We start from the raw sequence: 27,664 nt of genomic DNA on the forward strand, positions 1-27,664 counted from the left end.
TCGCAAATATACTAATTTTTTTACATCATATTTTAGCCAAAAAATCAAAAAAATTACTAAAAAAATATATTTCCAAACATACTAGCATCTTTTTTCTTTTTTCATGAACAACTTGCATGTTGCAAGTTATTCAGGCACTTGTGGTTTGGCATGAGACCACTGAGAAGGAATAAGGGTGACATTTTTTTTTACAGTTTTGCTACAAAGCTCTAATTAGAGTTGCTCTAAAGGAGCTCTAATGAGTTGGCACCACATAAAAAAATAATAATAATAATAATAAAAACAGTGAGGTAAAAGACAAAACATAAGGGAGAAAAAAATAAATTAATGTTTCATTAGAGGTCTCTTTTTAGAGGTCTCACTGATTTTTTTTTTTTTTTAATCAACGTGCCTTGCTTTCCTATTTTTAGGTTGTGTTTGGATATCTTAAATTTGAGAATAATTTTGTGGAAGGATAGAAAATGGCAAGAGACAAATGAATGAAATAGAATTTAAATTGAGTATTGTTATTCAAGTCTAAAAATTAGATTCACTTTTTAAATCTAATGATGTGACAATTAATTAAGAGATCTAAGGTAACACCATCTCTCATATTTTTTCTAATCATCAACTAATCATATTACTTACACATCATTAGATTTATAAAAAAGGTGTAAAAAGTAGACTTGTATATCATTTTTTTTTTTGTTACTTTTCTTTTTCCACTTTTTTATTACATCATTGATGTCAAATTTGATAAAAAAAATTAATATATTATCAAATTTTAGCATTATTATTAAAAGTGATCGGAAAAATAAGCATTGAACAAAATTGTTAAATCAGTGGCATTGTTTGGGAAGGGCTAAAGTGGCTGTTTTAGTCGCAAAAGATAAAATAGGCTATTTTAATCACAAAAAATAAAATGTCACATCTAACCTATAATTATTACACTATTCTCTCACAAAAAAAGTTAAAAAAACCAAAAAGCTAAAAAACTCTTTCCAAACTAAGCTTTTTAACCCAGACTAAAATAGCAAAAAAAGTCAAAAAGTCAAAAAGTCAACCTACTTTCCAAACGGAGGCACTATAGAATAGCCAAAAGTTGGCATTATTGGATTGGTGGGTTTGGGTTGAGCATTCGGCTCACTTAACAAGCCCGGAATCAGACCCAAAAAAAAAGCCCAGAACCTTTGTTCCTCAGGAGTCAGAGAATAGACTTTGGGTTGGGTCAAAGGGGTTGGTCCAACACTGCATGGTGCTAGGGCTGGACTTTAAAGCATTAATGAACAACAAAATGGAATTTCTAAAAGAAAAAAAGAAAAAAACAAAACAAAAAAAACGAACAAATAAATAAAACAAAACATCTTTGCACGGTAAATTACACTTAACTTGGATAAAGTATAAGAAGTTCTATTTTTGTATTAAAATTTTTTAACATTTTAAATCACATAACATTTAATTTTATTTTTATCAATAATTTATTAATAATATAAATGAAATTCATAAAATTTATGATTTCAAATTTAAAACATCCTCTTATAAATAGTCCATATAGTCGTTTTTAAATGGGCCATCCACTAATAAATAATGAGATTGGTCTCGAGTTAGTTGGTCTATTGGGTTGGATATCGAGTTATTGAAAAAAAAAAACTTATATTTATACTAAAATTTAATGTTATTTTTATTAGTTTTGATTTTTTAACATACTAAAAAGATAATCAATATAATGTATTTTTGTTAAATATTAACAAATGAGTAATGTTAAACTTTAAAAATTTTATCAAAATTTTTATTAAACGTTTTATATGGGTGTGAGACCCATACAAGTGGGTCTCATGCGGGTTCCACACCCATGTGAGATATTTGGTAAAAATTTTAGTAAAATTTTTGAAATCTTTATTATTTTTGTTAAAAAATATTGATTAGCTTGTTTGGTTTCATTTTTCTGAAAACAGTTTTCAGAAAAATTCTACTTTCTTGTTTTTCGTATTTTTTTGTTTTTACTGAATTTTTTTAATATTTTAAGTAATTTTTTTTTAATTTTTAGACATACCTAACACAAATATACCTAAAAAGTAAAAAAATTATAAAAAAAATCTTTTAAAAATTCATTAAATACCAAAAATATTAAAAAAAATATATAAGAATTCAGTACATTTTTTATATTTTTATGTATTTATTAATTTTTTAAAATATTTTTTCACTATTTTTTACTTTTTAGATACGTCTAAATAAAGTACATCTAAAAAAAAATAAAAAATGCTTAAAATTTTAAAAATATTCACTAAAAATAAAAAAACACAAAAAACAAAAAATTGAGTTTTCAAAAAATTTAATCCAAAAAACTTAAATCAAACACACTAAATATAATTGGTCTCATTAATTAATAATCATTCATTAAGAGAAATTGGACTAATATCATTAAATTTTATAGAAATTGCAAAAATGTGAAAAACTCAATTTTTTGGCTAATATCTCACATACTCACTCATTAATTAATAATCATTAATTAATAATCATTCATTAAGCATGTGAAAAACAAAAATGTTTGACTAATATCTCACATACTCACTCATATAGATTTTATAGGACTCACAAAATATTTAGTTAAATATTTAATAGAATTTTAATATTCCTCACATAACTCTGTGAAAAATGTTCTTTAAAAACCTCCCAAAGGTTCAAATTGAGCCACATATGCTGCATACCTGTAAGCAGCGTTACACGCCATGTGTTCTCTCTCTCTCTAACTCACCAGAATCTGCTTCGCCCCTGCCGTAAGCAACCCAGAACTTTCGAGTAGAGAGCACTGCGTCTGTGTGGAGATCTACTCCTTCGAAGAAGATCATGATACGTTTGATTCATTCAAGCCACTCTCTCTCCAGGTTCTAGTAAGTCTTCCCTAATTTGTGTTCCCTCGCGCCTCTTTCCGTTGAATACTCTGTTTGGTTTCCGAGAAAATAGAAATTGGAGGAAGAGAAGGGTTTTTTTGGCTTTCTCGGAAACATTTTTAACGTGATTATTACTACTCCTTGGAACATGTTGTGAAATGAATTCCAGTGAAATCCGAACCTGGCTCGTCTAGAATTTTGTGTACTTTTTGTGTTTTTATTTTTGTTGTTGTTGTGTTCATGTAATTGGATCACTGCATTACTGGTTTAATATATGTATGTATATAGTGATGTTTGTTGTTTTGAAAATTCGATTTTTTCACTCAATTATGTTGCCAATACACTGCATTTTGTTGGCATATTATGCGATAATATATGATCAAAATTGATAGGAAAATTTTATAGAGCAATTATAAGGTCAATGATAACGGGAAGGACAGAATGTTGGACAACTAGGAAATAACAGATTTATAGAATTTGTGTAGGTGAGATGAGAATACTTGGATGGATGTGTTAGAGAGAATATGTTAAGATGGTTTGATCATATATAATGCTGATCTATTGATGCAAAAGGAAAATATATAAACCATAAAGGGAAATGTTACGTGGAGCGGAAGACCTAAATTTACATGGGATGTGGTAGTATATTTATTTATTTTATTTAATCGAACTGATAAATGGTTCGTGTAACTGACCTCACTTAGTGGGATACAAGGTTTAGTTTGGTTTGGTATTATGTTGACCATAAGTTGAGTGTAGTTTTAAAGTCATAGCCGTGATGTTTATAGTAAAAAACAATACATTGTTTGTTGTACTAAAAAATGCTGGCATTTTCTAGAGAATGTCAATTATTGGGCTCTGTTTTTCTTTTGGCTTGCAACTTTCTTAGAAGTAAGTTGGTCATACCAGCCTCAGTTCTTTGATGATACTGAGTAGTATAAACATGGGCATCTGTTTTGTTGATTTTTGTTTTTCATTGACATTAATAGAGCCTTTGACCTATGGATTTCTGATCACTGATGGAATTTGATCAAGTATGTTTTATCCATTAAAGATATTACGCCTGATGAAGCCAACACTGGCAATCAAGTATAGTTTTAGCCATTGACCTAAGATAAGTGGTGAAAGAACTGGTAGCTATGGCTTCTTTGCTGTACTTCTTTTATTTCTGCCTGTGGATTAAGCCAATCCGTGCTATAAAAAATTAGGTTGTCTTGTTTTCTCCCTAATGGAATATTATTTTAGATTAATTGTTTTCTTAATTCTACTGAAACAGTATGATGGCTGTAGCCAGAAATTGGAGATTTCTCTCAACAGATTCTACTAAGGTCGATGAACCTTTCAAAATTGAGGAAGGAGAGACAGTAAATTCTCCCCCACCTCCATCAGAGAAGGTAGTTAATGGTGTGAAGTAATCAACCTTACGAGTGCTAGATGTTTGCCTTAGCTATCATTTATGGTGATTCTTATGTATTTTGATTCAGTTATTTGTGTTGGGTGGTAATGGATTTGTTGGTTCACATGTTTGCAAAGAAGCATTAGATCGTGGTTTATCTGTTGCAAGCCTTAGCAGGTATCATCTTCCTCAATAATTATGCAGCTTATCCTCAGATGGGTGTCTATATTTTATATATCTGTGTGTTGTTCAAAACAATATTTACGTATCTATGTAAACATAAGCTTGATGCTTCTACTGAGACTATAGTTCCCTTCTGATTCTGGATAATTAATTTGGTCTTCTGATATCTTATGTTATTATGTGATGAAATCCTTTCAAGGAAAATTGTATTTGTGTATATATATAATCTAGGTTGAACTTTTTTTTTATCACAAACCATCGTTTTCTTTTTTGTTCAATGAGGGATTAGTATATTTGTACTTTTGGATCTGGCATGTTGGTGGAATCCTCATCATACATTGCTCTTGCAAAGGAATTCTGCTGACCATAGTTGTTAATCATTGAGATTTTCAAGACACGTTTGGGTGAGGGAGATTGGATGAAACAATACTTGGATGGTTTTCATGTGTTTTCCTCATTGATTGCGTACATTTTTTTAATGGTGTTTAAGTTGCATGTTGAACTATGATAACTATACAAATAGTTTAGATATGATATCTTCCACATACCAGGGGTAACTTAGCATCTCTTGTTGCTCATCTTAGTCTCTTGCTCTTGCATGAAATGTTGGTTCAGTACTATGATATGTACTTAATTAATATGCCAAGTTATGTGCTAACATGTTCTATTATATTTATTGGGTCGAGTCAACATTTTGTTCGTGAAGTTTCAGAAATTAACAGTTATGCAAGCAATAATATAAAGAGTTTCTTTAGCTTGCTCATCTTCTGGAACAACATAAAATTCCATCAGTTTAAAGAAAAGGAAAATTGAAAATTTTGTACTCGGGCATGGTGTCAAGTCCCTACTTCTTGGTTGTAGGAAACCCCTACTGGGATGCAACTCCACAGTCTAGAGTAAGAATTTTATCAAAGTTGAGATAGAATCAGCCATCCAACTAGGATGGGATCACTCAAACATATGAAAGAAAATTTGTCAAGAATATATGTTCATCCTAGATTTTGGCCTTACTATTAGGAATTAAAAAATTGGTGATAGATCTTTCTATTTTGATTTGTGAGGATTAAGGTGTAAAGATCAATGTTATTGGTGATGAATTGTCACTTTTGTAATGAGAATTTACTATGCTCATCTTTAAATGGTTGTGAACATAGAGATTATATTATTACAACTTATCAACAAAAATATTTCTTGCAACATATTTTATATATAAAATATCCCTACGTGCTCTCAACGTTGGACTCTTCTATGTGCTTAGACTCTACTGGCTTATTTGTGGAGCTTGGATACTGGACGCTTATCCTATGTCTAGTCTATCAATGTTGGTTTGATGATATGATTTGTGGACAGAACCGTATTACACGCCAGAATGGGCTATTTCAACATTCTTGGGACTACTTGTGGTTTCTTCCTTCTTGCTTGTATGCTTTGTACTTGGACTGGCTGTGTTTTAATATTTACTTTTTTTGTGTTCCTGAAACTGGTTGCTTCTTTCTTGTAGGTCTGGTAGGTCATCTATAAATGAATCATGGGCCAACAATGTGATTTGGCATCAAGGTTTGCTCTCTTGTATGGCACATTTATTTTTTACCCCATCGTAGTCAATGTAGTGCATCTAACTCCTTTTTTGTTGTCTCCTCTACTTTCAGGAAACTTGCTTTCAGATGATTCATGGAAGGAAGCATTGAGTGGAGTGACTTCTGTTGTATGTAGTTCTTATACCTCTAGTCTGTATGGTATTGTTTTTGTTTACTGTGTTTTTTTTTGGGGGGCGCCACTGGCCCTACTGCTGCCTCCCTTCCTCCTCACAGATTGTATTGGTTAAAAAAAAAAATTGAACGGGATGGGACAAGTCATCCAAAGTGTGTCTCTTCAAATTCAAGTGTGGATGGTCCTGGGACTATGAATGAGGAGGGAATCTTGTTGGTAATTATATTTTCAAGGGATATCTATTGGGAATTGTAAATTTGGGTCTACCTTGATTCATTAGACAACCCATGAGTAGTATTTATTTTTACTTGATTTATGAATCAAATTAAAATGTGGGAATATTTCTGTTAGAAATAAAATCGATCTCTTATTCAGTAACCATAGTGCATCTTCTATGCAGTCTAAATTCCCTTTTCCCAAAAGGAATAATGGCTTCATTGTTCATGCAGACATTCTTTCATTTCTTTGTCCTGATTTTTTTAGAAGGAAATATGAGTCAGTCTTTCATGCTAAGCATTTTCTTTATATTATTTGCTGGTGTCATATTTTGTTGTTTATGCCAAGCTGTGTTGCATGGACAGAAAAGTTATAGTGATTATCTTTCTTTATTATTTTTTGGCTGTTTTTGATGAAGATGTAGATGATTTCTTCTAATTTGAGGTGAGCTTTTGCAGATCTCTTGTGTTGGTGGTTTTGGCTCCAACTCATATATGTATACGATCAATGGAACTGCAAACATTAATGCAATTAGAGCTGCTGCAGAAAAAGGTACTGAAACATTGATACTTTTTACTGTAGATGATACTTCCTTCTCTCCTCACCTTGGTTGCTTACATTCTGAGAGGTAATGGTTGCATTATTTTAACGTCTGCTACATAGATATTAACTAAAAAGCAAACAAGGAGCTTATGAGATAAAATCTTAGTTTCTTAAAGTTGATGTGGTCATTATTGGTAAATTTTTCCTGAACTTAAATCTTCTCTGTTATGATGTATTCATAGGTTCCATTCTAATAACAATTTTATAAACACTCTGTCATGCAGTGTTTTAAAAAGCCCTAGGCGCATCGAGAGGCGCCAAGGTCACCTAGAGCCTAAGCCCCGAGGCGCGAGGCGAGGCGCGCGCCTCACCAAAGCGAGGCGCAAGTTATAGAAGTTAAGCAAAATATTAATAAAGCACAATTTTCAATATAAACAAATATTTAATATGTATATTATTAATTTTTTTAATAAGAAGAAAAAAAACAATTAATTTTTTAATATATATATATTATTTTATTTATTTATTATATTTTTTAAATAATGTGTTTTAATTAATTTTTTTATTTTATTTTATATACATGTGCTTATTTTTAAATAATTAATGTATTTTATCTTACATATTATCTATAAGTATATTTTATATTATATAATAGGTATTGTATAATATTATATATATAAATCAATTATATTTTATATATTATAAGTATATTGTATATTATATATTATATATTATATAATATTATATATATATATATATATATATATATATGAATTAAGAAGATAAAGGGAGAGACAGAAGAGAGAGAGAGAGAGAGAGAGAAAGAGAGAGAGCGATCGTGAAACAGAAACGAAGCAGAAGACAACGAAACAGAAACAAAGCAGAAGAGAGAGAGAGCGATCGTGAAGCAGAAGCAAGAAGAAGACAACGAAAGAAGGGAAGAGAAGAGAAGAGAAGACGAAGATGAAGCAGAAACGAAGCAGAAGAGAAGAAGCAGAGAGAGGAGAAGAAGCAGAGAAGAGAAGAAGAGGAGAAGAGAGCAGAACCTGTTGGAGTGGAAGAAAGCCGAGGTGCACAAGGCGCTCGCCCTGCGCTTCGTAATAAGGCGCTCGCCTTATCGCCTAGGCATCGCTTCCCCTGTGTCGCCTCGCCTCACCATGACTGAGGCGGAAAGCTGCGCCTTGCCTCGCCTTGAGCTTAGGCGCGTGCCTAAGTGCGCTTTTTAAAACACTGCTGTCATGCTCTTTCTAGATGCTCCAACTATGAAGTATGGACACCTCTCTGAGGGCTCCATACCAGTGTTGGACACGTGTCCGACACACAGCTAAGAGTGTCCCATTTTATTTTTTTGGCAGCCGGACATGTTCCGGACACCTTCGAGACGTGCTCGGGGTCAATGTCACAGTTTATGGAACTACTTCGGGGTCAATTTGTAAAAAAATAAAAACAAAACAATGTGCCCTAAATCGAGGTAGAATAGAGCAGAAAGAAAGAGAAGAGAACAGAAGAACAGAAGAGGAGAAAGAGAGCAGACCTGGTTGCTCGTCGTCGCTCGTCAGCTGTTATCGAAGGTATACATTCGCTTCTTCTTCTTCCTCCTCATTCTTCTTTTTCTTCTTCTTCTTCTTCTCCGATGTTGTCTTTGTCTCAGTCGCTGTCTCTCTCTCTCTCTCTCTCTCTCGCTGTCTCTCTGTCTCCGATCTTCTTCAATCTTTTTTTTTTTTTTTTTCCGTTTTTTCTTTTTCTTTTATATGGTCAGTGAGTGGAAGTCTCTCTCTCTCTCTCTTCTATTTTTTTTTCTAATTTCATTTTATATTTTCTTCTCTCTATGTGCCTCTGTTATAATTTTTTTTTTTGTGATAAGTAAAAAAAAAAAAATGCCTCTGTTATAATTTTGATAGTATTATTTTGTATTTTTTATTACCTTTGAATAATTTTTTTTTTATAATTTTATGACATAATAAATAAAATTAATTATATATGAGAGGGTGATTTATGCTCCGGCGTTGGGCCGAGGTATAAACCGAACAGGTTGGGGGCCCAGCAGAGCAGTGGGCCGAGGTGATCGACTGTTCACCCGGAGATGGGCTACCAGAACTTGGGCCGGGCAGAGTTTGGACTATGTGCTGCCCCGAACCGTGCAGACCAGGATGCTCGGTCCGAGGATTGACGAGATCGGACAGACCGAGAGGCCGGCGCTCGGAAAGGCGCAGTCAGCCGAGGTAGTTGACTGACCGGCGAGAAGACCGACCAAAGGAGGATCCCGGGCTAAGCTTTGCCGAGATGCCGCCTAGCCCGGTCCTTCATTCGGTTATCCGGTCGGGCGCTTAAGGTATGAAGCATGGTATGACCGAGGTAGGGCAGCTCGGCTGCCGAGCTCCAGCTATGCTGGCAGGCAGTTGAGAGCAGGTGATGAACGGCATGGTTTAAGCTGACAGATGGGATAGCAGAGCCACGTGTCAGGAGATGACAGGGAGTGGATATGGGGCACAGAAGGTATATAAGCCTGTCTGCGCCCCCCATACGCGACAGACGAACACTGTGTAAGAAAATCCTTACACTCAAACACTCTCTCCCTTCTCTCTATTCCCTCTAAGGTGTGTGCTAACTTGACCGTCGGAGGGTTTTTCCGGCCACACACCGCCGGGTAGCTCATCCTTATTGACTCGCAGGTGATCGGACATCGACGGAGCTCGGAAGAAAGGAATACGGGCACGCCGGAATATTTGCTCCCCGTACAATTGGCGCCGTCTGTGGGAATCTTGACAGACAAAACCTTGTCTTCCAGGTTCATCTGATCGCCGTCCATGGCGAACAACGACGAGTTCCCGTTGTCCGCCATCGATGGAGCCACCCCGGAGTATACCCGAAGGAGAGAGGGACCACCTGCCGTCCATCCAATGGCTGAGTTGGGGACGCCCACTGGAGGACAGTCAGGAGACGCGCGGGATAAGCGCGGAAGGAGTCATGGGCATTCACGGAGTCCAGACGGTCACCGGCGGAGAGACTCACACGCCAGGCGACTGGAAAGCAAGTTAAGGGACCAAAACGCTGTCATCAGGCGGATGGCGGCGGAGATGGAGGATCTTAAACGGCATGTCAAAGGGAAAGGTGTAGCTGGAGTGGGAGACCACAGTGAGCGCACCCTATCCCGCCGTTCAGGCGGACAGAGCCAACGACATACTCAGTCCATATCTATTACCAGAAGTTACCAGGTTGGTGATTCCGACGTGCGTGCAGAAAAGTCCAGCGCGCAAGACAGCACCTACAAACCCTCACGTCCGGCGACGACGTCGAGGTATTCTTATTCAGCTCAGTCAGAGGACTTACGGGCAGTATTAAGGGAGCGGGCTCGCCGGCGCGAAGCTCAGAGAATACCTGCTTTCCAGCGGCTCTCCTACGGGGTTCATGCCAGTGAGGAGGTCGGAATGCCTCCACCCCGCCAGGCAGTGCCGATATTCGAAGATACAGACTTGGCAAGGTTGAATGCCACTCCTTTCTCCCTGGAAATAGAAACAACGCCGCTTCCAGCGGGCTTCCATCAGCCTAAGTTCACACTTTACGACGGGAAGACCGATCCGTACATGCATGTGAGCCACTTCCGACAGGTTATGGCCGGACATCGGCGCAATGACGGACTTATGTGCCTAATCTTCCCGTCAAGTTTAGGCGAGCTGGGCTTAAAGTGGTTCGAGAGGTTGCCGGAAGGGAGTATACAAAGGTGGCATCAGTTGGCCGAGGCGTTTGTTACGCGCTTCAAAACCAACACAAAAACACCAAAGGAAGTTGATCACTTGCTGAGTGTCAAGATGGAACCGTGCGACACACTGAAGGCGTACAATTCAAGGTATTGGGAAACCTTCAACGAGATCTTAGACTGCCCGGTCAACCTTGCTATCACGCAGTACAAGCGCGGTCTCCCGGTCGGACATAGACTGCGGGACTCGCTTACCATGCACCAACCGACTTCCATGGGCCAGCTCATGCAGCGCATCAACGAGCACATCCGAGTAGAGGATGATGCGTCGGCTTCCACCGTGAAGGCCACTCCGGTCGGAACAGACAAGAAGACAGCAGGCAAGGTGCACGCAGTTGGGCAAGAGTCCAGCCGCTCAAATGACCGGGCAGAGGAATCAGACCGAGGTTCAAATCGAAAAAACCGGGGTAGAGGACGTCGGAATGACCGGGATGACTACCCCCGTGATGACGTTGAGGACGCAAACAGGAGAATGAAGGCAAGGACTGGCATAACCACGGTCTTTAAGATTCCAATCTATCGCATACTTAGCGAAATCCGAGACGAGGAGTATGTTCGGTTTCCTGCTAAGTTGGGCGATGGACAAAAGGGGTACAACCCGCGGTATCGTTGTACGTTTCACCGGGAGAGGGGCCACCGGACTGAGGATTGTTTGCCTTTGCGACAACATTTGGAAGAATTGGTTGCGGCCGGGCATCTGGACCTTTACATTGATGGCGGAGTGAAACCAAATCAGGCTCCGGTTGATCCCAGGGGACAGGACGACCGAGATGCACCACCACAAGGAGTCATTAATGTCATCCACGGCATCGTGGAACCGGAGCGTGTCTGCGAACTCCGGGGCATGATCAAGAAGGCAGAGCACATGAGGGAAGTTTTGTCAGTACAGCCTGCCATCAAAAGGGGGAAGACAGAGGAGAAAGACGTGATCAGTTTCACCTCAAGGGATTTAGAGCGTATCCAGACGCCGCACAACGATGCTCTTGTCGTAACACTACGCGTCAAAGAATTTGATGTTAGACGGATCTTGATCGATCAGGGAAGCTCGGTCGAGATCATGTATTATGATGCGTTCAAACAGCTCAAACTTCGTGAGACAGACTTGGCACCGGCCACTTCGCCACTGGTTGGATTTAACTCGCAGCCGGAGTGGCCATTGGGAAAGATTATCCTGCCGGTCAAAGCGGGATCCGTGGTCCAGCAAGTGGAGTTTTGGGTGCTACAAGTGCCTTCAACGTACAACCTTATCCTTGGAAGAGGATGGCTTCACGCCATGCAAGCTGTAGCATCGACCTACCACCAGGTGATGAGATTCCCCTCGGCTATGGGGGCAATCGAGGAGGTTTGGGGTGATCAGGTCATGTCCAAGCAGTGCTTCGTGGCGGTCAACGGGAGCCGGGCTGCCAAAGGATTCGTTCAAATGATCGAGGGACCGGAGGACCAGAGTGTCTTGGATGATGTTGGCACCAAAGTAGAAGACAAGGCAGTTGAAGAATTAGTTGAGGTGCGGATTGATGCCGATCAGCCGGACAGGTTCTTCTTGCTCGGTTCGAGTCTCTCGGCCATGGAGAGAACCGAGATGATCGAGTTTTTAATGGCGAACATCGAAGTCTTTGCATGGTCGCCCTATGACATGCCTGGTCTTGACCCAAGCTTTATCTGCCATCACCTCAATGTCTTCCCTGGAGCAAAGCCAGTCATCCAGCGAACAAGGCGATCGGCGCTGCATCACGCCGAGGTAGTAGCCGAGGAGGTAAAGAACTTGCTTGAGGCACGAGCAATACAGGAAGTGCACTACCCTCGGTGGATTTCCAACACGGTAGTGGTGCCCAAGAAAAATGGAAAGTGGCGAGTTTGTGTCGACTATAAAACAGTCAACCGAGCTTGTCCAAAAGACAGCTTCCCTTTGCCGCGCATTGACCAGCTAGTGGATTTGACGGCTGGACACAGTCGGCTCAGTTTCTTGGATGCATACCGCGGCTATCACCAGATTGCCATGCATGGGCCTGACCAAGAAATCACCTCTTTTACGACTCCAAGGGGACTCTTCTGCTATCGAGTTATGCCCTTTGGTTTGAAAAACGCCGGGGCAACCTTTCAGAGGATGGTGACCAAAATGTTCGCTCCTTTGCTCGGCCGGACAATGGAGGCTTACATCGATGATATGGTGGTAAAGAGCCGACATGAGGCACACCATCTGTCCGACTTAGCCGAGATGTTCGCCATTCTTAAGAAGCACAAGCTGCGCTTGAACGCCTCGAAGTGTACCTTTGGCGTGGGATCCGGGAAATTTTTGGGATTCTTAGTCACGAACCGAGGCATCGAAGCAGACCCTACTCAGATCAAAGCCGTGCAAGAATTGAAACAACCTAGCTCGGCTAAGGACGTACAGCATCTGGCCGGTATGGCCGCCGCGCTTAATCGATTTATAAGCCGGTCATCAGATCGCTGCCGCCCTTTCTTTCAAGCATTGAAGTCGAAATTCTCATGGGATGACGAGTGTGACCGAGCTTTGGCTGAGCTCAAGGATTATTTGTCTTCCCCGCCGCTGTTGGTTACACCAGAGCCCGGTGAGGAACTCTACCTTTACCTTGCCGTCTCCCAGCACGCAGTAAGTGCGGTGTTAGTCCGGGCTGAAGGAATTAAGCACCTCCCAATTTTTTACGTAAGTAAGACCCTTCTGCCGGCTGAGACGCGGTACTTGCCGCTGGAAAAACTAGCGTTGGCACTGATGATGGCTTCGAGGAAATTGGCACATTATTTTCACGCCCATACCATCGTCGTACTGACCGAGTTCCCTCTCAAGGCCTTGTTTGAGCGCGCAGACTTTTCCAGCCGAATATTAAAATGGGCGGTCGAGTTGGGACAGTTTGATGTGAAGTTCCAGCCGCGCACCGCCATCAAAGCCCAAACCTTGGCCGATTTTGTTGCCGAGTTCTCACCTGGCACTCATCCGGTATGCCCGGTCGTCATTGCCGGGGCAGATGATGAGACGCCCACAATGCCAACCGAGGAACTACTATCTGCCGAAGGTCGCGCCGCGGAGTTAGCGCGCACCATCGAAATTCCCTCAGTTTGCACGGTAGTATCTCCCGGTGTTGCGATGACGGAGTTGTGTATCACCAACCCATCCACCCTGTCCGGTACCGCATCACCAAGGGGGGAAAGAATGGTTCCACACAGCTCAGAACTTGATGATTCGCCTACGGACTTGGGCATTCTGAACCAACTTGCTGAGTCCGGTGCCGAATCCTCAAGGGGGGAAGGAATGGTTCCAGGCAGCTCAGAACCTGCGGCCGGCTTCACACCGCAACCTGGTGTTTCGCCTACGGACTTGGGCATTACGGACCAACTTGCTGAGTCCGGTGTCGAATCACCAAGGGGCACTGACTTTGAACCGGTCAACACCAAACTTGACACCGCACAGCCGAGCAGTTGTGATCCCATTGCCCTTCGCAACTCTCAGGACCCATCTGACTGCTGGAAGCTTTTCGTGGGGGACATGTGGAAGCTTTTTGTTGATGGAGCGTCCAACCGCCATGGTGCCGGCCTAGGTATTGTTCTTATATCCCCGGACGGCCTAACCATAGAGCATTCTATCACACTCGGCTTCCCGGCATCTAACAACGAGGCTGAGTACGAGGCGCTTCTTGCTGGGCTCAAGAGCGCAATCCAAATGAAGGCTGCCGAGCTTCTGGTATATAGTGATTCCCAGCTTGTGGTTAATCAAGTTTCCGGGATTTATGAAGCGAAGGACGACAGGATGGCGAAGTACCAAGCTCTGGTCAGGGACCATATCAAGCAGTTTGAGGCAATCAGAGTCCAGCAGATTGGCCGGGAAGAAAACAGCCGGGCTGATGAACTCGCCGGCCTCGCTTCCATGGTAGATAGCACATCTCCAAACCCCCTGTTGATTGACTTTCTTCCGCGGCCAAGCATTGAAAACGCCGGGCAGACGGATGTACTCTGCGCCGAGCTAGGTCCTTCATGGATGGACCCATTGATCTCGTTCCTCAGAGACCGGACTCTTCCAGCGGACAAGAAAGAAGCACACAAAATCCGGGTGAAGTCCGAGCGGTTTTGGCTCTCTCCATCAGGCGCGTTGTATAAAAAGTCCTTCACCGGTCCTTATCTCAAGTGCGTGCACCCGAACAGTGTGGAGGCCTTCTTGTTTGAAATTCATGAAGGCAGTTGTGGCAGCCACGTCGGGGGACGGTCCTTGGCTTACCGAGCTATTTCGCAGGGATACTGGTGGCCGTGCATGCAGGCCGACGCCCAAAAATATGTCCGCAAGTGCGAGAAATGCCAAAAATTCGCTCATCAGATCCACCAGCCTGCCAGGGAACTTCTTCCCCTCACCAGTCCTTGGCCTTTCGCCATGTGGGGGCTAGATATAGTGGGACCGTTGCCAACAGCACCGGGCAACCGGAAATTCTTCATCGCGGCCACAGATTACTTCACAAAGTGGGTTGAAGCTGAGCCCTTGGCAACCATCAAAGAAAAGGACGTGAAGCGATTTGTCTGGCAGAACATTGTCACGCGGTTTGGCGTCCCCAAGATTTTGATCTCTGACAACGGTACCCAGTTTGACGGTCGCCTATTCAGAGGATTCTGTGAAGATCTAAAGATAGAATTCTACAACTCCACCCCGGCCTACCCGCAGTCCAATGGTCAAGCCGAAGCATCAAACAAGACTATACTGGATGGGTTGAAGAAACGGTTGGAAAAGGCTAAGGGCAAGTGGGCTGAAGAATTACCGAGCGTCCTTTGGGCATATCGAACAACCCCGCGACGTTCGACCGGGGAAACTCCATTTGCTTTGGCTTATGGCATGGAGGCGGTCATACCCTTGGAAGTTGAAATGCCCACCCTCAGAACTGAGAGTTTTGAGCCCGAGCTAAATGCCGAGGCTATTGCCTTGGAGTTGGACTTAGCGGAAGAGCGCCGGGAGAAAGCCCTCATCCATGTTGCCGCTTACCAACAAGAGCTCTCCAAGAAGTATAACAAGACAGTGCACCCCAGACCGTTCAAAGTTGGGGATTGGGTTTTGAGGAAAATAATGGGCAACACCCTGGTGCCAGGAGAAGGCAAACTAGGGGCAAATTGGGAAGGACCTTACAAGATCACTGGTCTGGCGGGCAAGGGGGCTTACCACTTGGAGGATCTAGAGGGAAGAGCCATACCCCGGCCATGGAATGCGGCCAACTTGAAATTGTATTATTTTTAAGCTTTTTACTTTCCTCTTTTTTGTAAAGCAATTTTTTGGCTTGCAAAGCAGAATGTAATTCTTTTTGTCAAATTATAGAAGTCATTTTGCATTAGCACTCGGATTGTTCTGTTAATGTTTAAAACCGAGATGATTTGCTCCGGTTGGAAGAGTTGGTGTTTTGTCCAACTTAGGATCCCCAACCGAGATGATTTGCTCCGGTTGGAAGAGTTGGTGTTTTGTCCAACTTAGGATCCCCAACCGAGATGATTTGCTCCGGTTGGAAGAGTTGGTGTTTTGTCCAACTTAGGATCCCCAACCGAGATGATTTGCTCCGGTTGGAAGAGTTGGTGTTTTGTCCAACTTAGGATCCCCAACCGAGATGATTTGCTCCGGTTGGAAGAGTTGGTGTTTTTCCAACTTAGGATCCCCAACCGAGATGATTTGCTCCGGTTGGAAGAGTTGGTGTTTTGTCCAACTTAGGATCCCCAACCGAGATGATTTGCTCCGGTTGGAAGAGTTGGTGTTTTATCCAACTTTGGATTCCCAACCGAGATGAAGTACTCCGGTTGGAAGAGTTGGTGTTCTGTCCAACTTGGGATTCCCAACCGTGATGAAGTACTCCGGTTGGAAGAGTTGGCGTCTTGTCCAACATGGTATCTTGTCCAAACTTAGCAACAACCGAGATGGATATTTCGGTGCGAGAATTTGTTTTGTTATGCTCAAGTGCGTCGACCATGTTATGGACTCCGGTCGACCAAGTGTTCAAATGATAAGTCATACCGAGATAGTTTGCTGAAGACGGAATTAATTACTACCGGGCAAACACTTAGCGAAAATTCAAAATTTTTCATTGATAAAGAAATTCATTACAAAAGGTGGGGACAAAGCCCGGTTACATCAAGTGTATTGAAAGCAAAAATACAAAGAAAAGAAACCTAAACTAAGGGGGAAAGATTGGTGAACTCATCCTCGGCAGCATCAGCATCAAGGTCAACAGCTTGGCTTGCTTCTTGGGCGCCGGGCTCATCGTTGCCGGGCTGTTCAGGCACCTCGGCCTCTTCTTCCTCAGAATCTGTGTCATCCTCTCCATCTTCAAGTCCTTCCTCGGCCTCCGCTTGAAGCGCAGTAAATACATCATTTGCGTATGGCACGAGGTAGACCGGTAGTGAAGCTTTGGGAGGATTGGCAAAAACGTCGGTGTCAGAGCCCTGGCCGAGGTGTTCACAGGCAGACTTCCAACCGGCCTTGAAGTAGATGTCTTGTGTTGCAAACACCTGCTTCTTATAGCTCTCCTCGGCCTCGTTGAACCCGGCCTTGTTGGCAGCCCGGCAAGCCTTCTTCTTCGCCTTCTTCAAAGCGTCAACCTCGGCCTGAAGCTCACCTTGTTTTTTCTCGGCTGCGCCCAGCTGACCGAGCAGTCTATTATTGTCATGGTTGGCCATTTCGAGAGAAGCTTTAGCCCGGCCGAGCTCGGCTTGGAGGCTTTCAACATGGCTCGCAGTGTCGTTGGCTTTCTGCCTAAGCCGGTGGATGCGCTCTAGGACCAAATGTTGTTTTTGAATGGCCTGCACAAAGAAGCATAGTACATCAGAAAGGGGACCGAGCAAGAAGAACCGAGCAAACACTTGTGAAATGTTAAAAAGAACGCCGACTTACCCTGGCCATCGACTTCACAGAAGATTTTACCAGCCCGGTGTCAGGGACGTGGTCACTGCCTACCACGTCGCCCGGAAGGAGAAATGCTTTGGAGAGATCGAAGGCAAGCAAATGTTCTTTGTCTGCCTTGATCGATGCAGTCGCCGGGATGTCCTGTCCCCGGTGCTTCAGCTGAGGACGCCAAGCGGGCACGGGAGCAGGAGTTTCAGCAGGATGCTCGGTTGTCAGCTCGGTGACGAGCTCGGCGGAGGGATCTGCCCTTGGTCTTTTTCCAGCCCGGCGCGCTTCTCTGGCAGATTGCACGGCAGCTGGAGCTGGAGAAGCAAGGGCTATAACGGCAGCACTCGATTGACCGGCAGCCGGGGAACGGGTGGTGACGCTCGGAATCTCGGCTGAGGTCGCGGTTAGGAGGTTTTTGATCCGAGATCTTTTGGCCATTTCTTGCTCGTCGGTTAACCGGATTAATGGGACGTCTGGTAGGGTTGGATCTGGAGGTGGCGAAGGAGCTCTGAGGAAGTCAGTTACTCTACTCCGGCGCGGTGCAGAATATCTGTAGGTGGGTGTGTAGCCGAGCAATTCGTTGCAGTCTCGGTGACGGTACCTAAGCACGGCCCGAATTGCCTCGACGTTGGGGAATTGGTAGTTGGCTTGCAAGGTTTGGATGGCTGCAAAAGAAACAGGGAAACCGGTTAATAAAACTAAAAGAATAAAGTTAACCGTGCAAATTTGAGTGGCTTACATGAAGAACCGAAGTCCTTGCTTATGAACCAGCCCGGCACCTCGGCTGTTTCGTAGTTGCCGGACACTCAGAAGAAATCATCATCGTGCATATCTTTGTCCGGGGTGCCGGTTACGATTTTTTCCTTGCCCGGTCTTATTTTTAAATAGTAAGCTAGGCCGTCACCGGTGTGGCCCATTGTGTACTGCCTCAATATCTCGGCTAGGCCTAAGTTGGTGCCTAGCCGTTGGTTCAATTCATGTACGCCGTTGATTATTCTATAAGTGTTGGTGGACACTTGGGTTGGCGCTAGCCCGGTACGGCGTAAGAACTCGGTAATCAGTGGGTTGAGAGGGAAACGAAGGCCCCCTTCGACAATGGACAGCACGGTGAAGGGGCATTCCTCCCTACCCCAAGGCGTGGTCTCTTCTTCGGCCAGCTCGAGATGGACATCGGCCGGGACGCCGTAGTCCTCTCTGAAAGCGGCTAGCGCGGCCGGAGTATCCACAAGGAAGCGGAACTTCCCCATTTGTGGCCGACTTACTATAGCCCGGTTGATGGGTTGGGCACGGTGATAAATTGCTGCAGCTCGGTCCTGAGAGGTTCAGGAATGACAGGGGTCCCCTTGGACTCTGCAGGAAAAGGATGGCAAGTGTAAGTGTGTGGTTTCGTAAAGGGAGCTAGACTTCAGCTCGGTCGGTAAGGGGGCCAAACTACCTCGGTTGTTTGATTAAGGAGCTCGGTCGCCCAAGCAGACCTGATGTTAGCCCGGTTGAGCGACCAAGTCCTTTGATTATCTCGGTTTCTGCCCCGGTTAGAACAAACACGTTGTTTGCCCGGTTTGGCTGGCTTCTTGGATCAAAAAAAAGGTCCAGAGCCCGGTTCACCCCAGTTCTTCGACGTTCTTCAGGAAGACGAAGAACACCAAGAACATTGGGAGGTTTAGAATGTTTTCTATGGTCTAAGCCCTAAAAGCTATGTTTTCGGGTCCTAATGTGTGCAAAATAAGAGTAAATAGCAACATAAGAGAGATTGGACATCTTACCTGTGAAGGGCCGAAGGTGTTCTTCCCAAACACGAAGAACGGCGGGATGGCAGTCGAGCTTGGGTCTGAGAATCGACAGAGATGGATGCAGCAGTAGAGGAAAAATGGAACTGGGGGGGGGCAAGTTTGTATAGGCGTTAGTGTTAAAACCTATCACCTACTTCACCCACTTAAACCTACTCCACTAAACCTAACCTACTACACCACTACCACCTCACCTACTCCACTAAACCTAACCCACTACACCACTACCACCTCCACTTCACCTACTCCTTACCTACTACACACTCACCCTCTTCTATAAATAGGAATCATGAATCATTGTAATATATATAACATTACAACAATCAATAATACAATCATTTCTCTTTATACATTAAATTTCTACATGGTATCAAAGCAAGGTTAAGACCTTAGTATTTCTCGCTTCACCGGCGGGCGGCAACCTCGCCTTGGCCGTCCGCCGGACCTCAACCTATTCCACTTATTTTCTACACATACCTTGACTTCTTCAACATTCACCTTCAAGATCAGAGCATCGACACCATCACCCAGCCACATGTACGCCTCATGTGCAGCTTCGGCGGCAAGATCCTTCCCCGGCCCACGACAACCAACTCCGCTATGTCGGCGGCGGCACCCGCATCATCGCCGTGACCCGCCGTACCACCTTCTCATCTCTCCTTAGCATAAAGCACAGGCTCCAACATTTTCTTACACCCATCCTCCGCTATGTCGGCGGCGGCACCCGCATCATCGTCTAGCCTCTATCGCCGTTCACCTCGCCTCTCACATATCCGTGGTTGTACTCTTACTTGTCGTCGTCGTTGGCGTTTCTGGCGCTGCTTTTCTGCTCGTCACTGCTTTTTTTTTCCCAATTTGCTCTCTCTCTCTTAGCCATGGATTTGGGTGTGGGGTGTAGAGCTGTGGCTCTGTTGTTGGTAGCCATGTTTGCTGGCTTGAAGGTTTCAATGGCAGCAGTGTACAAGGTTGGGGACTCCGCTGGTTGAACCATCATTGGGAATATTGATTACAAGGCCTGGGCTGCTTCCAAGACGTTTCATGTTGGAGATGTCATCATTTTCGAATACAATTTTCAATGTCACGTGTTGCAAGTGCCCCACAAAGAATACCAAGCCTGCAGAAGTGTAAGACAGTAACATGCATCTTCACATACAGCTTGGGTAATGTGTAACTGTCAAAAGCACAAGCTTTTTGGACATCCCTCTCTCTCTCTCCATGGACCCAACATCATCATCATGCACCCACTCTATCTCCCTCTCTCTCATCTTTTCCCACTTTCAAACCCACTTTCATCATATCTCTCATTTCTCTTAATTTATTCCATCCACGTTCTTTCATCCTTTTCTTTTATTTTAATATATATATATATATTTTATTATAATATATTTTCCCTATCCCTTGTTAGTAAGCATCACCCGTTTTCCATTCTCTTATTATTATTTATTTTATATTCCACCAAAAAAAAAAAAAAAAAAAATCACACCGCTGTTTTTCTTATCACCCATCCACAAATATTTTTCTCTATTTTCTTTATCCATTATTTTCTTTTATTTTATTTTTCTTATTAAACAAAACAACACCACAAAATAACACCAACAACATTCCACAACCTTGTCATTTTATTCATATCAGGGGATCAACCCCGATCACACTTTTACATCAAAAACAAAAAACAAAAAAAAAAAAAAAAAAAAAAAAATCCACACAAACAAAAACAAAACTACCACACCCACAGTGAAATTTTTCTTCTTTACTCAGCCGCCGGTCTTTTCTTCTTGCCTCCGTCCTGGGTGGCCCTTGCCGGTGTTGCCTCCGTGCTTCCTAGACCACCAAGCAAGTTGCCTCCTCCTTGCTCCTCCACTACAGCATATGGCGGACCTCCAAATCGGAACATCACGGTGGCCTTCCGCTTCAGCTCCTTATTTTCCGCCTTTAGCACACTTATCTCTGCTCGCGCATCCTTATACATGCGTTGGAGTAGAGCCAGTTGGGCGTTTAACTGCTGCACCTCATTTGTCCTACTCTAAAGCCGGTGCGACAAGTTTGTAACTGCAGTCATCGTCTCCACACATGACTTCAATGTATACTGATTCGCCTCAATATCTGATTGCGCTGCCATTCTTTGCTCCACAGACCGCATAGGAAAGGTCAACGGAGCAAACTCAGGGGCGTTTGGTTGAGGTTCAAGGGCAACCGCACCGGTTATCTCTCTTGTGGACTCGTTGAGGTCGGGAAAGAGAGTAAGCAGACCACGGGAAGAAGAGGCCATGTTCTGGGTAGCTGAACGGGAAGAAGAGGCCATGTTTTTTTGGGTTGCTGAGTGTTTCCGAGAAGGGTTGGATACAGAGTATTTACAGATTGTTTCAGAGTGACAAGTTCAGAGGTTTCAGTCTGGTTTGGTTTCCTCCGCCTCCGCATTGGTTTATATTGACACTAACGACGCGGCCGACACGCCGCTCTGTCGCTCACGTGCCTCGCCGCGTCTCCGGCTCACCTTTTGATGGCTCGACGCTTTCTGTCGGGCACGACTTTTGATGAAGTGGGCGCGCCTTTTGAGGGCGCAACTTTTGATGGCACGTCTTTTTATGGATTGGGCACGCATTTTGATGGCACGTCTTTTTATGGATTGGGCACGCCTTTTGATGGCACGCCTTTTGAAAGATTGGGCACACCTTTTGAGGGTGCGACTTTTTAGGGGTCCGACAAGACTCTGTAAACTGTCCCGACATTGATTCCGGTTAGCTCCTTCATGGGTCCGACAAGACTCTGTAAACTGTCCCGACATTGATTCCGGTTAGCTCTTTTATGGGTCCGACAAGACTCTGTAAACTGTCCCGACATTAATTCCGGTTAGCTCCTTTATGGGTCCGACAAGACTCGGTAAACTGTCCCGACATTGATTCCGGTTAGCTCCTTTATGGATCCGACAAGACTCTGTAAACTGTCCCGACATTGATTCCGGTTAGTTTCTACAAGGGTTCAGCAAGACTCTGTAAACTGTCACAACAACTGTCACAATATTGTCTGCTACAACGGTCCGACATGACCCCATAAACTGTCTTCTACAACGTTATGACACCCCCATACAGTGTCCTCTACAACGTTATGACACCCCCATACCGTGTCCTCTACAACGTTATGACACCACCATCCAGTGTCTTCACCAATGGTCTGACACGACCATACAGTGTCACCTATCCTCTTTTATTTTTATGTATTTTTTTGTTTTGTAACTCTCTCCAAACTCAAGTTGGTTAGTTCCTATCCCCCTTGAGTTTGCGGGGGGCTGTTAAAACCTATCACCTACTTCACCCACTTAAACCTACTCCACTAAACCTAACCTACTACACCACTACCACCTCACCTACTCCACTAAACCTAACCCACTACACCACTACCACCTCCACTTCACCTACTCCTTACCTACTACACACTCACCCTCTTCTATAAATAGGAATCATGAATCATTGTAATATATATAACATTACAACAATCAATAATACAATCATTTCTCTTTATACATTAAATTTCTACAGTTAGAGACCGCCCAAATTCAAATTCTGGCAAAAACGGCGGGTTGGCTGCCCGATGACCAATGGCAGACCGCCACGTGTCACCATTTATGGCTTTGGCAGGACTGAAGCGACGGGTTGAAAAGACGAAGAGCCAACCGAGCTACTTTCAACGAGAAAAGGTCAGCCGAGGAATATAACCGGTCAGATCTGCGGACAATTGCGTCAACTAGCTCGGTCGAAGCTTGGCATCTTGACGACCAGATAAACGTTATCTCGGACGAGGTGAATAATCCCAGTCACGCTTCCGCGGACGGAATTAAGGGGCAATTGAGAGGGTGATTTATGCTCCGGCGTTGGGCCGAGGTATAAACCGAACAGGTTGGGGGCCCAGCAGAGCAGTGGGCCGAGGTGATCGACTGTTCACCCGGAGATGGGCTACCAGAACTTGGGCCGGGCAGAGTTTGGACTATGTGCTGCCCCGAACCGTGCAGACCAGGATGCTCGGTCCAAGGATTGACGAGATCGGACAGACCGAGAGGCCGGCGCTCGGAAAGGCGCGGTCAGCCGAGGTAGTTGACTGACCGGCGAGAAGACCGACCAAAGGAGGATCCCGGGCTAAGCTTTGCCGAGATGCCGCCTAGCCCGGTCCTTCATTCGGTTATCCGGTCGGGCGCTTAAGGTATGAAGCATGGTATGACCGAGGTAGGGCAGCTCGGCTGCCGAGCTCCAGCTATGCTGGCAGGCAGTTGAGAGCAGGTGATGAACGGCATGGTTTAAGCTGACAGATGGGATAGCAGAGCCACGTGTCAGGAGATGACAGGGAGTGGATATGGGGCACAGAAGGTATATAAGCCTGTCTGCGCCCCCCATACGCGACAGACGAACACTGTGTAAGAAAATCCTTACACTCAAACACTCTCTCCCTTCTCTCTATTCCCTCTAAGGTGTGTGCTAACTTGACCGTCGGAGGGTTTTTCCGGCCACACACCGCCGGGTAGCTCATCCTTATTGACTCGCAGGTGATCGGACATCGACGGAGCTCGGAAGAAAGGAATACGGGCACGCCGGAATATTTGCTCCCCGTACAATATATATTAAACGTATCCCCAGCGTGTTATGTCCTCTATTTTTTGAAAATTTACGTGTCCGTGTCGTGTCACGTGTCCGTGTTCGTGTCCGTGCTTCATAGCGCTCCAACGTATTTGCATAAAAAATTATATTCTATGTTTCTCACCTCTCATTTGAGGATCAATGAAATGAGCTAGTTCACAAATAGTAGGATGTGTAATCTCCTAACTATTTGTAGGATATAAATTACAATGTAGTTTGAAATAGTGGAGATGGACTAGTTTACGACTAGAGGGGGTTAATAGGCCGAATCCTAGGTTCCTTCTAGCCAATTTAAGTTCAGCATTCATGAGATCCAATTAAATTCAATAGGTCAATATGCCAATCTGAAGTATATTAATTAGTTAAAGGCGTCCACAAAAATCACAGTAAAATAAGTAAGACATTGATTTACATGGAAAACCCTAGGAATAAAAATCTCCATTGGACAAACCATGGGCATCTCGAAGTAATCTATTATCAATCAAGAGTTTATAGAAGACTCTACAAACTAAAGGTTTACAACTCCACCTCGTTAACTTTTACTCTTGACATCTTCCTCAGACTGTGTTTCCTCTCCACACTTGTGTTGGTTGCTCAATTTTGTCTTCATTCTTGTTTGTAGGTGTAAAAAGATTTGTCTATATCTCTGCTGCTGACTTTGGCGTGGTAAATTACTTGCTAAAAGGGTATTACGAGGGAAAGGTACTATTAAATTAATTGCGCATTTTTGGTTGCTCATTTAGCAATTAGAAATTAATTGTTGATTCTGAAGGTTCATATCATGACATCAGGGAATGAAATTAAAATACGACACTGAAAAGGGAGGTTTATTTGGATAAATTATTTATGTTTATTTCCTAATGCACCAAAAAGAGATGACTTTGATGATAAGCAGTAATTTTCTATAAAACAGCAAGAATAATTAGGCTGACTTGTCTAGGGGAATTTAAAGAAGCTGATTAAGTCTGTCCAAATAATCTAATAAACCACACGAGCCATTACCAAGTCAGTAATCCTTCTTTTCCCCATAACATCAGAGGCAGGTGATGTTGAATGGAAAAGCCATCTTGTGACCTTCATTTATAAGTTCAATTTCGTAGAAGAACTTGAAACATTGGTCTTTCTTCACAGTCTTTCGAAAAAGATTATATTACTTGACTGTGAAATGACTAAGGAAGGATATGCATAGCCTGTTCAAGGGAGAATGTGTCCATCAGCAGACACATTAGCAACTACATCACAGTACCTTGATGAGTTTTTTACCAAAATATTGCTCTTTGAAAAGGATTCTCAAAATCTATTATTCTCTCTCCCTCTCTTTTTTTGTTTGTTTTTTGGCCTCCCTATTTATATGTTGTATTGTCCAATGAATAGAGCTAGTAATCCCTGTTCAATATGAGTTCTGTGTAATCTATTATCATCTATCACAATGTGACACTAGTGGGGTTGTGTTTAGTCCACTCTATAAGTTCGCAAAACTCAGGAAGGGGTTTAATAATCTTGAGGTAGCATAAAATTGGAAAATTAGTGCATTAATATTATACTGTATGTGCTATTAATATAGAACTTGATATTTTACGGTGAGATACTGATATCAGTTTTTCAACCTATGCTCGCTTTGATAATTTTATTATACGCAATTACTTCAACTTGTCAAGAAATTGTTTAAAGATGGACATTGTTAGTTTCCTTGTGATGCTTACTGTTTGCTCTTTGCATTTCTTCTTTTCTTGAGATTATATTTATGCTTGATTGTGTGGAATGCAGCGAGCTGCTGAAACCGAGCTGCTTACCAAATTTCCATATGGAGGTGAGCTTTCTTGCTGTTAATGTAACTGATATATTTTTGACTGATACCTGGCACTTGGGTATTTTTAGCAGAGAAGAGTGATGGCAGCTGGTTGCCTGTAAGATCTCAAATTAAATAGTCAAATGGACATTCCATTTGTTTCGGCTTAAAACATTTTATGGTGTTTGGTATGACGGAAAACAAAGTTAACAGAAAATGCTTTTCCATAGTCAACAGAAAATAAATTTATTTGGATAGAAAATATTTTTCGCTTTTGAAAGGTGGAAAATGCTTATCAATACTAACACACTACCACCACCACCTATACCACCCTTCCATCACCAGTAATACAACCATTAGCATATTATTTTCAAGGTCCCAATCAATGGAAAACTTTTTCTATTGGAAACATTTTGGCTGTATTTCTTGGGTAGCTTTTGACTAGCTCAGCAGTAAATTGTGTTTTGGTGTAGCGATTTCTCTTATAATCGTAATGTTAGAGAAATGCTATTTATCACATATTTATTTCACTTCCCATGTGTATTCATGCAATAAAAGCCACGTGTACGTATATGCCCCACTATATTGAAAACTTTACGTAACACACAGGGCATGAAAAAAAAGAAGTGATATGTAGCAGCCCTCATAATGTTAAATATGTAATTAGCTAAATCACCCAAATGGTTAGGCTTTAGAGTTTTTAAATTAAAAAACCTAAATGAGCAGGGATTAATAGTGTATAAATCCATATTGCTTTGATTTTAATCACAAGTCTCTCAAATTATTTCCTTCAAACTAGTGAAATGTTTTCAATTAGTCTAGTGTAGAATCAAAGACTTACGAATGACAGAAGATCTAACTTTTTTCAGGTGTAATTCTAAGGCCTGGATTTATACATGGAACACGCCGAGTTGGGAGCATGAAGTTACCCCTGGGTGTAATCGGTTCTCCATTGGAGATGGTAATTTTCTCGTGCTTTGTATAGATGACTAATGGTTTTGAACGTGCTTTTTCCCCTTATGTCCCTAAACTGCCAATGGCGATTTCAGTCAGAGGTCTACTTATCTCAGATGCATCTAAACTTTTAAATAATATTTTGTTTTCTGCAATCTCTATAAAATGACTCATCTGGGATAGACTACTGCTCTAATATGTTAAGTTTGGTTTATTTTAATAGAGGTCTCGGTTGCTCTCTCTCACGCTGCTACATTCCAAATTCCTTCTTCACTTGATGACTAGGGAGTGACGGGCAGTTTTCACTCGTCTTGTGTTTGTCTTTGATTATTAACCTCAGTACACAACCAATGCAGGTTCTTCAATATGCAAAACCACTGAATCAGGTTCCGCTTGTTGGTCCTCTGCTTACACCACCTGTTAATGTTACTTCTGTGGCTAAGGTTGCCGTCAGAGCAGCAACTGACCCTGTTTTCCCTCCTGGTATCATCGATGTCTATGGAATACTGCGTTACAGCCAACAGAAGTCAACATAGATTTTGTTGATTTTTTTTTTTTTTTTTTTTTAAATGACAGTTATGTAATACCAAAACTGTGTTTACTATATTTTACCGGGTGGGAAAAATTTTAGTACGAGTTAATAGATTAAATGCAATAAAATGTAGAATGATGCAGTTGATAAGGGTTGATTTTGCGGATGCTACTGTCATGTCATCAGTTGTGAATAAAGTGAAGATTATTACCTTTTTATTTTATTTTATTATTTATATTTAAATCTATTCTCCAACAGATCACTTATTGCGTGTAATGATACTGCAACAGGCCATGCTGAAATGGAAATAAGAATACGCACAGTATCGCCTGGTCCTTTTTGCTTTACAATACTGACCCTAAGATTTTAGTTATTCTATTATTGCCTTTTTAAGTTTTGTTATATTACAAAAATACCTTTTATGTTATTTTATTTTA

At 42.7% G+C, this 27,664-nt stretch overlaps 1 protein-coding gene across 3 annotated transcripts; it reads left to right on the plus strand.

The window, feature by feature from the left end:
- The first annotated feature begins 2,634 nt into the window (after positions 1–2,634).
- On the plus strand, positions 2,635–27,450 carry LOC114257099 (uncharacterized protein At1g32220, chloroplastic). 3 transcript variants are annotated; one of them, XM_082901293.1, is made up of 11 exons: positions 2,637–2,870; positions 4,147–4,264; positions 4,355–4,443; positions 5,708–5,870; positions 5,951–6,006; positions 6,099–6,154; positions 6,834–6,927; positions 24,575–24,654; positions 25,720–25,762; positions 26,611–26,702; positions 27,052–27,450. In XM_082901293.1, exons 4-11 carry the CDS (start codon positions 5,785–5,787, stop codon positions 27,229–27,231), a joined length of 687 nt encoding a protein of 228 aa, XP_082757419.1. In that variant the 5' UTR covers positions 2,637–2,870; positions 4,147–4,264; positions 4,355–4,443; positions 5,708–5,784; the 3' UTR covers positions 27,232–27,450. The 3 variants fall into 3 exon arrangements, with proteins under 3 accessions (XP_028052628.2, XP_082757419.1, XP_028052629.2); XM_028196827.2 differs by lacking the exon at positions 5,708–5,870 and having other exon boundaries at positions 2,635–2,870; XM_028196828.2 differs by lacking the exon at positions 5,708–5,870 and having other exon boundaries at positions 2,665–2,870; positions 26,919–27,450.
- Positions 27,451–27,664: the final 214 nt, after the last annotated feature.

Source organism: Camellia sinensis, chromosome 13 (assembly GCF_055761805.1).
Source record: "Camellia sinensis isolate YWXY chromosome 13, ASM5576180v1, whole genome shotgun sequence".
Taxonomy (NCBI): domain Eukaryota; kingdom Viridiplantae; phylum Streptophyta; class Magnoliopsida; order Ericales; family Theaceae; genus Camellia; species Camellia sinensis.

Bases quoted from the DNA above. Each gene is read 5' to 3' on its own strand.
- LOC114257099 (XM_028196827.2), top strand. From the start codon at position 2,827: ATGATACGTTTGATTCATTCAAGCCACTCTCTCTCCAGGTTCTA. The intron at 4,444-5,950 runs GTATCATCTTCC...TCTTTCTTGTAG, and splicing joins TCTGTTGCAAGCCTTAGCAG to GTCTGGTAGGTCATCTATAA. The intron at 25,763-26,610 runs GTGAGCTTTCTT...AACTTTTTTCAG, and splicing joins TACCAAATTTCCATATGGAG to GTGTAATTCTAAGGCCTGGA.